The sequence below is a fragment of the Helobdella robusta genome, assembly GCF_000326865.2.
Source record: "Helobdella robusta unplaced genomic scaffold HELROscaffold_72, whole genome shotgun sequence".
Lineage (NCBI taxonomy): Eukaryota > Metazoa > Annelida > Clitellata > Rhynchobdellida > Glossiphoniidae > Helobdella > Helobdella robusta.
Genome location: NW_008705409.1, coordinates 448,341 through 460,748, shown reverse-complemented (window position 1 = coordinate 460,748; position 12,408 = coordinate 448,341). Strand labels below are relative to the sequence as shown.

At 34.2% G+C, this 12,408-nt stretch overlaps 3 protein-coding genes across 3 annotated transcripts in view; 1 reads left to right on the top strand and 2 right to left on the bottom strand.

Moving 5' to 3' along the window:
- The window catches only part of HELRODRAFT_89655 (hypothetical protein), a gene marked incomplete at both ends in the record, with an annotated part of 2,513 nt that extends 1,456 nt beyond the window's left edge, over positions 1-1,057 (top strand). Inside the window, one exon of the mRNA XM_009031295.1 lies at positions 983-1,057. Coding sequence (XP_009029543.1) covers positions 983-1,057 — 75 coding nt within the window. The remainder of the gene's footprint in view (positions 1-982) is intronic.
- A 4,356-nt stretch (positions 1,058-5,413) lies between these two features.
- On the bottom strand, positions 5,414-7,780 carry HELRODRAFT_181542 (hypothetical protein; the record flags this gene model as incomplete). The annotated part of the gene is made up of 7 exons (XM_009031334.1): positions 5,414-5,809; positions 5,962-6,058; positions 6,445-6,527; positions 6,596-6,664; positions 6,736-7,046; positions 7,164-7,432; positions 7,551-7,780. The coding sequence occupies 7 exons, from the start codon at positions 7,778-7,780 to the stop codon at positions 5,414-5,416; spliced, it is 1,455 nt and encodes a 484-aa protein (XP_009029582.1).
- A 3,487-nt stretch (positions 7,781-11,267) lies between these two features.
- Positions 11,268-12,408, bottom strand: part of HELRODRAFT_194288 (hypothetical protein) — a gene marked incomplete at both ends in the record, with an annotated part of 2,698 nt that continues 1,557 nt past the window's right edge. Inside the window, 2 exons of the mRNA XM_009031333.1 lie at positions 11,268-11,936; positions 12,149-12,258. Coding sequence (XP_009029581.1) covers positions 11,268-11,936; positions 12,149-12,258 — 779 coding nt within the window. The remainder of the gene's footprint in view (positions 11,937-12,148; positions 12,259-12,408) is intronic.

The window sequence follows — 12,408 nt, the reverse complement described above, 5'->3', positions numbered from 1 at the left end:
ATCAGGTACACCCGTCAGGGCGCTTACCGTCGTGCGCCGCGATGCCCGACGGTTCCTTTAAAACCGGAATTGAGGCCTTGGAGAAAAGTCGGCACACAAAATCGTTTATGGCTGAATGTCGCTGCTGGCGACCTCCGCCCAAACGACAAACAAGACCATGATGGCCAAGTTCATCCGCCTCCGCGCCGCACCTGCATGTATATCGACTCTGAACGGCCAACCCCAGACGGAAGCCAATGGCTGTCCTGACCGTTTCGTCGTCCAATCTGGTACCCACCGACGTATTGGGCAAAGATCTCAGCCAGCCGCAACTCGCCTCGCTGGAAACTGCCAGCAAGCGAGCTGAGGTCGCCGAGTCAGGGCTTGAGGAAAGCAACTCTTTGAATGTGCGTTTATATGCTTCCTCCAAAATGTTGCCCTGGGAAAGGTCTGTTGGTTGGATTGGAGTCGGTGGGGTACAGTGCAGGCTACTAAATTGCCGAAGAAGGGCAGACTGTAGGTCAAGCGTGGCAGATGCGGAAGATTTATAAACAATTGGTGCAAGCTGAACCACGCTTAGTAACCCCAGTCCCCTAAATCGTACCGGCAGCTGAGCCTGAGACCAACCCTTGTCGGTAATATTGACGTTACATATTTATGTATTTATGTATGTATGTATGTATGCATGCACTTATGTATGTGTGTTTATGTATATATGTATGTATGTGTGTGTTTATGCGTGTGTGTGTGTGTGTGTGTTTATGCATGCATGCGTTTATCTATAATGTATGTATGCATATATACATTTCAATCAATATATCGACCAATTTCAATTTAATGTCTGTCTGGTTTCAAATCTTTTAAGCAAAAAATAATAATAATACGAATAATTATAAAATAATAATAATATTATTATTATAATCATTATTGTTAGTATTGATAGTCGTAGTAGTAAGAGTATTCATTTTTATTATGGCTGCTAATCGATTCGCATCACATTCAGGTTAGTAATTGGTTTAAGAACAGAAGGCAGAGAGATCGCGCTGCCGAAAGTAAGAACGGATCTATCTCTAAGTGAGTGTATGTGTGTATGTGTGTGTGTATGTGTGTGTGTGTGTGTGTGTATGTGTGTGTTATGTATGTGACATGTGTACACACTTGGCACACGGACATCACATCATGATGAAATGTTTTCAGATGTCTAGAAAACAAAAACAGCAACAACAACAATATCAATAATAACCACAACAACAACAACAACAACGACGACAACAACAATAATAACAACAACAATAAAAATATCAATAACAAAAACCTGATCGAGTCTATCGCAATAAACCGTAATAATAATAATAATAATAATAATAATAATAATAATAATAATAATAGCAACAACAACAACAACTTTAACAACGATGATGATAACGAAAATGAGGACGACGACGACTTCGACGACGACGATGACGATTATGACGTCACATCTACCTCAATCCCTTCTAACTCGCGAGCTGATTGGCTGGCTAATTCCCTGGTCACGCCTACAAGACATCATTTCGACCAATGGCGTTGGCCGATTTTTAATCTTGGTCAGAATGTGGGCGGAACCTTTGGTTCGAATAATAATAACAACACAAATAATAATAATAATAATAATAATAATAATAATAATAATAATATGGAAATAATTGTCAATGTTGACGATGATGAAGATATTGAAGATAGCATTGCCAAGAACGAAAACAGTCGAATCTGCAGTAAAATGAACTTTCTCTTTAGAGATACAACTACTATTACTTTTACTACTACTACTACTACTACTACTACTAAAACTACTACTGCTGCTGTCGTTGCTGCTGTTGTTACTGCTACTACTACTGCTGCTGCTACTACTACTACTACTACAGATTTGTATTTATGATGGTCGATTTCAGTGAATGATTGACAGAGCGAAACAAACGAATGAATGAATGAATGAATGGACGAATTATTTAACAAATGAATGAATAAATGAATGAAAAATCGAATTAATTCACAAACATTTGATCCGACTATCAATATATGTGACATGAACAGTATTTGAAATATAGTATTATTATTATTATTTTTATATATATATAGTTTTTGATTATATATATATAGAAAGAGGGAGAGAGAGAGAGAAAGAGAGAGAGAGAGAAAGAGAGAGAGAGAGAGAAAGACAGATAAAAAAAATTCGTTGAATAAAATTTGATAATGATTTATTAACGGTCTTGTCTTTAATAAAAATCTGTTCATCTCTAATGATGATGACGATTGTGATCGTGATGAATGAATAAATGAATGAATGAACAAATGAATGAATGAATGAATGAATGAATGAATGAATGAATGAATGAATGAACGAACGAACGATCGATCGACCAAACAAAACAAGAAATTAAGTTGAAACTGAATAAAGTAATTACGACATAATGAATTAAATAATGAATGAACAAACGAACGAACGAAGAACAAACGAATAAATGAATGAACGAACGGGTGAATGAAGGAAGGAACGAACGAATGAATGAACAAATGAATGAAACAAATTTGTGCACAGTGTAACACATGCTACATACAGCAAGCGCAGACAGGCCAGCGATATAGAATAAATAATACATCATCGTCAGACTCTATCTTCATTGGCATATTCATGGTTTCATCATATGGCTAGCCAATACTACTACTAATTTCATTGATCATCATCGTCATCATCATCGTATTGTCATCATCATCATCATCGTTGTCGTAGTCAACAACAATTTGATAATTAGTATCATTATAAATATCTGTCTTATCACCAATAGTATTCAAATTAATACCATCATCATCATCTTCACAATCACCATGAACAACAATGACATCGTAATCGTCATCATCATTGTAACCAAAAACAACAAAAACATCACCAACCTTCATCACATGACGTGAGGGGACCATAGAGAAAACAACATTGAGAAGAAAAAACAGCTAAAAATAAACAAAGTGACAAACGACTCCATGACTTCCGGTCGGCGGACTTCCGGTTACAACATGACGCAAACACCTGAACAGGATGGCGATGATGGGGATGACGAATATACACATCATCATCATGGACACCACCATCATCATCTTCATCATAATAACATCTTTACGGCCAACCTGGACGGCCAAAATCATCATGATTAAAATGATACCGTAACAATCGTCGTCATCGTCATCATCACCGCGGCGACGTCATCATCGGCATTGACCAACGGCAGAGCTGGAAACATGACACGTGATGAACCTACGTCATCAATCAAAATGGCGGAACAAATGGACGAATCAGGCGTGTCGTAATAATCTTTTCCGGCCGGCGACGGCGATGATGATGATGACGATGGTAGTGGTGATGATGATGATAATGATTGTGATGATGATGATAATGATTGTGATGATGATGATAATGATTGCGATGATGATCTCTTATTACGCTTTCGGCCAATTCATTCATTTATTCATTCATTCATCCATTCATTCGCTCGTTTTGTTTGGTCTCTCAGTTAATCGCGCTTCAACATAAGGCAATCAAACCATCATCACCATCATCATCACCGCAGTATTAAAACCTTCATCATCGACATCTTCATCATCATCACCACAGTATTAAAATCTTCACCATCATCATTATCGCCACACAAAGAGATGCATACAAACACACGCACACACAAACTGACACACATAAACAAATACACACAAACAATAATAATACCCAATTTTAAAAATAAATATATTTTAATTCGACATTACAACTCATTCATTCAATCCTTTGTTCGTTCGTTCATCCATTCAATGTTGTATTAACTCATTTCTACATTCACCCTTCATTTACTCATTCATTCTTTCAATCAATCATTCATTCATTCAGTCATCATTCAAATAAGTAATTTATTATTACAGCGTGTATAGGTGATATCTCTGGTTAGCACTTATGCGTGTATTGTGTTACAACATTATATTTATACGTGTATGTGTGTGTGTATGTGCGTGTGTGTGTGTGTGCAATTGTGTTCGAAGTTGATATATGTGCGTCAATATGGAACATTTCGTGAGTTGGACGGTGCGCTATCATTATTATTGTGGAAGTATGTGTGTGTTTGTTGTTGTGTGGGAGTTTGAATGTATGCGGGGAAGTTTGTGTGGGAGTTTGTATGTTTGTGAGTGTGTGTTTGTGTGGAAGTTTGTATAATTGTGAGTGTGTGTATGTGTGGGTATGTGTGTGTGTGTGTGTAAGCGTATTTGTATGTGTATATTGTATATGAACCTTAGCTTCATTCTTGTCACGGAGTCTCGAGACCATAGAAACACGAAAAGAAGTCATTTCAACATGCGTTCAATCCCATGTTAAACAATCTTTCGTATCTTCTGTGTTATATGTTAACTACATAATGAAGTGCTAGAGAGAGTGCTAGGGATTGCTGGTATTGCTTCATTTAAAGCCGGCATTGTGACTGAACAGTTGTTGGGTATTGTTAACAGGCCCGAGTAGTAGTAGTAGTAGTAGTATTAGTAGAAGCAACAGCAGTAATAACAATAGCACGTAGACACATACACACACACACACACTCACATCCTTAATGCTAAACGAGCAACTAATTTAAAAAAATTCAAAGTTTTTGATTCAATTCAAAAGTTAAGTAATTTAATTAATCAAATAAATAATCAATCAATCAATTAAAATTAATCAATCGATCAATTAAAATCAATCGGTCAATCAATCAAAAGTCACGAATTGCAGCCATTTTAAATAACAACAACAAAGTAATAACAATAACAACACCGAATATAACAACAATAGTTTATAAATAAATAACTATATATATATATAAAACATCAAGGAATAAAAAGTTTCATTTAATTGAAACGTGAAGGTAAAACAATAACGAAGGGAATCTTATTTATTAACTGATTACGTACGACTCATTATTATTGTTATTAGTATTTATTATTAATATTAATATTTCTTATTTATTATTATTAAACAATGATGACGAAGACGACGACGACGACGACTGCGGTCTGACTTTGTTCCTTCTACTTGTATACTTGATGACTCTATCATCATCACCATCATCATCATCACCATTATTATTATTATTATTATTATCATAATTATTATTATTATTGTTGTTGTTGTTGTTGTTGTGCATTAGCTGGCTGTCGCTTGGGCGATCACTGCTTCTGTTGGAAATGTTTGAAAGTGAATCGCTGAGAATAATGGTCAAAAAGAAAGAAAGAGAGAGAGGAGAGAGAGAGAGAGAGAGAAAGAGGGAAAGAGAGAGAAAGAGAAAGAAAGATAAAAACTGAATGTGGACAAGTAAAGCGCTGATTAAGAAATTTTAATACGGACGAAAAACGAAGTAAACAATGAGCAGACAGAAATGTCTTTCACTCACATCATCTCATCGCCACCATCATTTCCACCACCGCCACCACCACCATCACCATCATTAGCAGCAACCACAACAGCGGGGCTGTCATCTATAGTATCTCCAGATTCAACGTCGCTTGAATCCCACGACAGCCTGTGGTGTTCAACACGGGCCAGCTGGTGAAACCTTATTATCTCTACCCCATCCTCATCGAACTCTCTCCTGTTGGTGTCAATCATCACCTGACCACCACTGGCAGACGTCGTTGACTCTTCATTCACGATTAGAGATGATGAGGAAAGAGGGGGCAAGTCGAGGAGAGAAGATGATGAGAGGAGAAGGTTGTCGAGGTTCTGCATGGTGGAGGGGTCAAGGTCGGAGGAGTTGATGTTTCTGTTGTTCGCCGGGTTCATTACCTGCGTTCGTTTGTTCGTTCTTTCGTTTGTTTGTATGTGTGCGTGTGTATGTGCGTGTCATCCTCACAATCATACTCGTCATTATCATTATGATGTTAATTCTTCGTCATCATCATCACCGGCGACAACAAAACATCATCATAAAAACTCACATGCAAACCAAAAGCCTTCAGGATGTCAATCTTGCAAATGGGGCAGGACCTTTGCTCCACCAGCCAGGGGTCAATGCAGGGCTTGTGAAACACGTGACTGCGAAATTAGGTCAGTTCAGGTTTAAAAATAGAACATGGAATAACAAAAAAGAGATCAGATAAGGTTACTGTGGCCAAAAATAGAATGTCAAAAATGAAACATTGATGAAGTCAAGTTGGAGTTGACCTTAAAAGAGCCATTTAGGTAAAAAATTAAGACGAAATAGTGAAGTGCTAGAGAAAATATAAAGTAAATTATGTGGAAATTGTGATGAGGTGGGAAGAAGTATTCTAAAAAATAGCTAGAGGCAATGATGTACCAGGAGAAAAGTACCAAACTGCGAAAAATTTGTGATGTGCCAGGAAGAGAAATAAAGCACAAGAAGTGATGTGCGGAAAAGGGGAAAAATAAATAAGCAAAGTTCACTTTTAAACTTTACTTACCGACAAGGCAAAATCCTAACGACATCTGATGGTTTGTAGCCCTCAATGCAAACTGCACACAAGTCACATCCAGTTTCAACATCCTAATTTTAAGAAAAGAAATTTCAATTTCGGGTATTTCAATTAATTAATTAATTAACCAATCAATCACCTCTTTGCTATGTATTGTCTTTAGGGGCATTTTTCCAATAGCTTTTTTAGCTGCTTTCATTAATCTCCTCTGAGAAAATAAAACAATGATACTATTATTATCCCTCTTTTATTGAACCCCTCCCCCACCTAATCACTAACCGACAATCTCTGCTTGGCGTATGTATACCTCGATCTCTGAACATAATAGAACACAAGCCAGGCCAGGGAGATCATCATCAGAACCACAAATGATACAGATAAGAAGAGCATGGATGTTTTGTTGACGGTATTACCAAAGAACTGAGTTCTTTTCACCGGGCCGATCGTTATTTTTATGTCGATTCTGTTGTTGTTGTTTGTGGTGCTGCTACTGTTGAAGTTTTGATGATGTTGATGATGTTGTTGATGTTGATGTAGCAGGCGGGCTAAGTGGTCCGCTCTTGAGTTCAAGATGAGGATTTGAACAGGATCTGACAGCGTGAAACAAGTTGTTCATCATCATCACATAAGTATATGAATATTCATTTAATCTTTATCATTATCCACACCATCATCATCATCATCAGTTTCCTCACCATAATCATCACCTGTAGTTTTGCTAGTAGAACGAAACTGCTGTGCAAAAACATCACTATGATGTATTGAATCCAGGTTGTATATCAAGAGAGCCGATGCATTCCTCAATATATTTGGGCCAGTTGTCATCATGGCTGACGACATTTTCCTCAGAAGATCATAACAGGCCCGCCCATCAATCAGCGCCACCCATTTTTCATATGGATTAGGAATTAGGCGGCCATATTTGCTCTGAGTTACAGAAATGTTTTGCAAAGTTGGAATGGCTGAGAGTGGAAAACTAAAAAGGAAAAAAAATAGAAGAAATAACAAAACAACAAAAACTCTATATACTTCAATCTTTAAAAAACAATTAATGAAAAACAAAATGGTGAATTATTGAAAAAATAAAAAAGTACCAGATTTCTGTGGAATTAACTTTTACTAGACGGCCACTCTCGGCATCAACTCTACTGTTGACTCCATAAGTTGCCATCTCATCCATTTCATTCTGCCATCCATCTTTTGTCTTGTAGGTTATATTAAGCACAGCCCCATAAATACTAATCCCTCCTGATTCATATTCATCACCTCCTAAGCTTGGGCCAGACACCAAACTTGGTCCACCACCAGCAACTCCAGTTGCCATAACAAAGCTACTAATTGCATGAAATAGGCAGAATTTGATTAAGCAGAAAGTGACGTTTGGAAAATTTTTTGATTTTGGTGATTGATTTTTGTTTGTGTAAATTGTACAAAGTGCAAATACAATTATTATTAATTTATTGTTATTCATAATAGCTATCACTCAAGAATTGTAATATTGTAATAACTCAACTGCTAAAAATTGCAGTAGTAATAAACTGTGAACATTTTTATTTATACTAAAATCTTTTTATCATTTAATCTTTTAATCATCTTTTAATGATTTAATTTAAAATTTTAAGCATTTAATTTTAATTTAATAATACACTTATACTATAAGTTAAAAATTATAGTCTTATACTTATACACTTATAGTTTATACTTTAAAACTGAACAAACACTCACTATCCATTTACTGATTAAATATTCAGATATCGCCGAGAAAAATAAATGAGATATCTTCAAGTTTAAATATTTTAATGCCCAAAAAATGACGTAACGAATCTTAATTTTAATGAACAAACAAACATTTTATAAAAAAAAAATTTTTAACGTCCTGGGTGTCTTTTAAACTTAAATTACACTTTAAATCAAGATAAAAGCTAAAGCGCTTAATAGTTAGTTGTATCAGCTGGAAAATGATGCACACATGCATACATGTGTCCTCTGCTACACAGTTCTCCTTCCCATATTTGTCTAACCTTCTCATTTTTTTCCATTCTATAAGTTATTGGCATGGAAAACACAAAACAAAACACACGAACTAAATTAATAACCAACATCGTCTTAATAATTTCGTCTGCTGTTGATTTTTTTTTCAAAAAGAGGTAAAGCAAAAAAATAAAAAAAGCCAAAAAAACCGTTACAAAAATTACCTAAAAAACAAAAAATAAAATATTGCGCTAAACAGTTAACTAAAATAAAAGAAAGAATGCACATTTAACGAAAAATATAAGAAATTGTATTAATCAAAATAATTAAATAACTTAAAACTAAGTCCTTTATCACAATGCTATCACCACCGAAGGTACTAAATTCAACCAAACAGAGGAAGCTTACAACATACATACACAACACACATACAACAAACATACTTACACACACAAACACCCACACATATGTGCATGCATACATACATACATACATACATACAAACAAATTTGATCGGCAAAGATTGACTGAAACGAGAGAGAGAGAGAGAAAAAGTGGGAGAGAAAGAGTGAGAGAGAGAGAGAGAGAGAGAGAAAGAGAGAGAGAGAGATAACCAAGTGAACGAACATAATATTACACAATAAAAGTTAAATGGAAAAATGGCAGTAAATATAAAATACATGTAAATTATAAAACGATATATACACACAAACATACACCCACATACACACATATACACACCCAAACAACACACACCACACACATTCCCACTCACACCCACACACACAGGTGGGCATGCACGAATAAAAATATTTTAGAAAGGAATTTAAGATATTGAAATAATGAGGAAACAATTATGAATGTATCGGAAAAACATACGCGTATGTGTATATATAAGTGCGTGTGTATGTGTGTTCAAATACACATACACACACAAACAAACGAAAAATATATATACATACTTACATATGAATGTGTTTCATGAGTATATGTATGTGGGCGTTACTTGGGAGCCAAGTGGAACCATCTTGATGAGTAATATACAAATGTTTGTTTGTTTGTATGTATGTCTGTTTGTATATTTCATTGTTTGTATGTTTGTTTGTACGTGCGAGCGCGCGTGCGTGCACTCGTTATTATCTTCATTATTCGGATTTTGAACAGTAAAAATAGCAACCAAATGACTAGTATATATTTATATCATTAAATGAATTTATTATTGATAACATAATAATTTCCGCATATATATATATATATATATATATATATATATATATAGAGAGAGAGAGAGAGAGAGAGGGGGGGGGGGGGTGGGGAGAGAGAAAAAGGATTATGACAACATTATGACAACGTGCTGACATCATTTTTTGTATTCATATCAAAACTATTCAATATTGGAGATGATGAAATTTTTTTAATTTTCTAATACATAACTAATGATTGAATTGTTATAATCCTAAGAAATATTCTGTAGTATATGTATGCATGTATGCCCACGTGTATTTATTTATGGGTGTGTGTTTCTGTATGTGTGTATGTGTGTGTGAATATGTGTGTTTGAATATGTGTATAAATATGTTTATAAATGTATATAAAAATTGCCTAAGGTTAATATAGAATGAACAGAATGAACAGAATAGGCATATGACAAAATAAAATTTGAAAAAATAATCCTATATAACATAGAAAAACAAAAAAACATACAAACACTTACATACATACAAACAGACATACATACAAACAGACATATATACATACAAACAAACAAACATACATGCGTTTAACAATAAAATGTGTGACGTTTATTTAATGCCTGTAAATATATTAAAGTATATATATAATAGATATGGCTTATAAATTTGATTTAATTTAAATAGACAGTAACTAGTAGAAATAACCGAAAATAAATTAAAATTACAATAAATAAAATACATAATAAATAAATAAATAATTCAATTTATTAATTAATAATAATACTAGCAACATCGATAACAATACATTTTAAATCATAATAAAAATAATGATGGTGGAAAACACATTAAAATGTATGTATGTGTGTATGTATGTCTGTATGTATGTATGTAGGTTTGAATGAATGTATGTATGTATGTATGTATGTATGTATGTATGTATATATGTATGTATTTATGAATGTTTTGATGGCAAATCTAATTATACTGAATGTTAAATGTTACTATAAGCTCACTATAAACTATATATATATATATATAAGCTCATATATAAACTATATATATATATATATAAATATATATGAATATATATATATATATATATATATATAAAGATCACTACGTGCCGAAAACGAAGATTGATTGATTAATTTATGACAGTCTAAACCCTATATATATATATATATATATATATATATATATATATATACACGAAGCAACCCAATACATTTATATATATACGTGTCTTTGTTTGTGCTTATAAATTTGAAGATTCAAATAAACCAAAATCAACATCTACAAAATGTAAATGCGTATGTATGTATGTCTGTATGTATATATGTCTGTATGTATGTATGTATGTTTGTTTGCATGTATGCATGTTTGTGTGTGTGTGTGTGATACTATAAACATATGGCATACAATTTCTCTAACAATAAATACTGTTAAATTGTTTATTTCAACAACAAAAAAATTTCAGTAAAACGAACAAATGTAGAAAATGCTATAAAAAAATTCTTATATTTTAATCCTCAAGCAAAATAAAACAAATAACAAATTTTCAAAGAACAAAGATTTTACAATTATTTTGCGTTTTTTAACATTTTTTTCACTTGAATTTCGATTTTTTTTTTCAATTTTTTTTGATATCTATGGCTGACTGAGTAAGTTTGATGGCGAGAGGACAACATTTTGTTCAACCGTAGTAGGAGTAAGATAATCAAACGCCGAAAAATTAGTGTCGGGGGTAGTTAGGAAATCCACAGATGATGACGTTACAGGCGTCCTCAAAGTGTCGAAATTGAAAATGTTCTGCTGCTGCTGTTTTTGTTGCTGCTGCTGCGTATTCACTGTAGTAGATGTCGCCACTGTCGATATGACTGGCAGTGTCTGTGGCCTGCTAGTTGCAATAATGCTGTTGTTGCTGCTGCTGCTGTTGTTTGTGGCTATTATAATGACTTTCGGTTGTTGGAAATGTTGTTGTTGTTGATGTTGTTGTTGCTGCTGCTGCTGTTGTTGTTGTTGCAATAGTGGGTTTACTATACAGAGAGGAGCCGTTGGTTTAGGCTGTGTCAAGAGAAGTGACGTGCTAGGGATGATAACGTTGGTGAAGCTGGTAACCGAAAGAGCAGCCACTGTAGTAGCTGAAGTAGCAGCTGAAGTTGATTTGGATTTATTACCATCAAGCTGTTGCTTTAATTTTGCAGTGCATAATGGGATATGACTCTGTAGGACTACTTCTAACTTTTGCTTCAACCTCTCCAAGTTTTCAATCTCTTTCTCCAGTTTACTGCCTTCTTGCTCAAGTGATTTTGTCTCCTTTTTTTGAAAGAAAGAAAGAAATAATATTATTATCATTTTTAGAAGTTAATTTATAATAAAATGATTAATATTTATTCATTAATGTTTAACAAAACTCATGACATGACCATACGCAGACATCTCACAAAGTTACAAATACACTAAGACAAGTATACGGATGAATGAATAAATTATGCAAATGAAATGTGTAACACTAATTTGACACTGACATTGATTAGTTCGTTTGTCTGGTCGACTCTCCTCTGCCTGCACCTGGCAGCCGCCTGCTTGTTCCTCTCTCTCCTTCGAGTTCTTCTCTGCATCTCTTCTGCTGTTAACTGTGTCGGAGAGAAATTTCATTTCAAATTATTTTACATAATTTTAAAAAAGTTATTTCTTACTCTAGACTTATTAGATTTCAATCTGTTATAAAATGAGATGGAAAAAACCACAAAAAATAAACAGAAAATGAGAAAAACTTATTAAAATC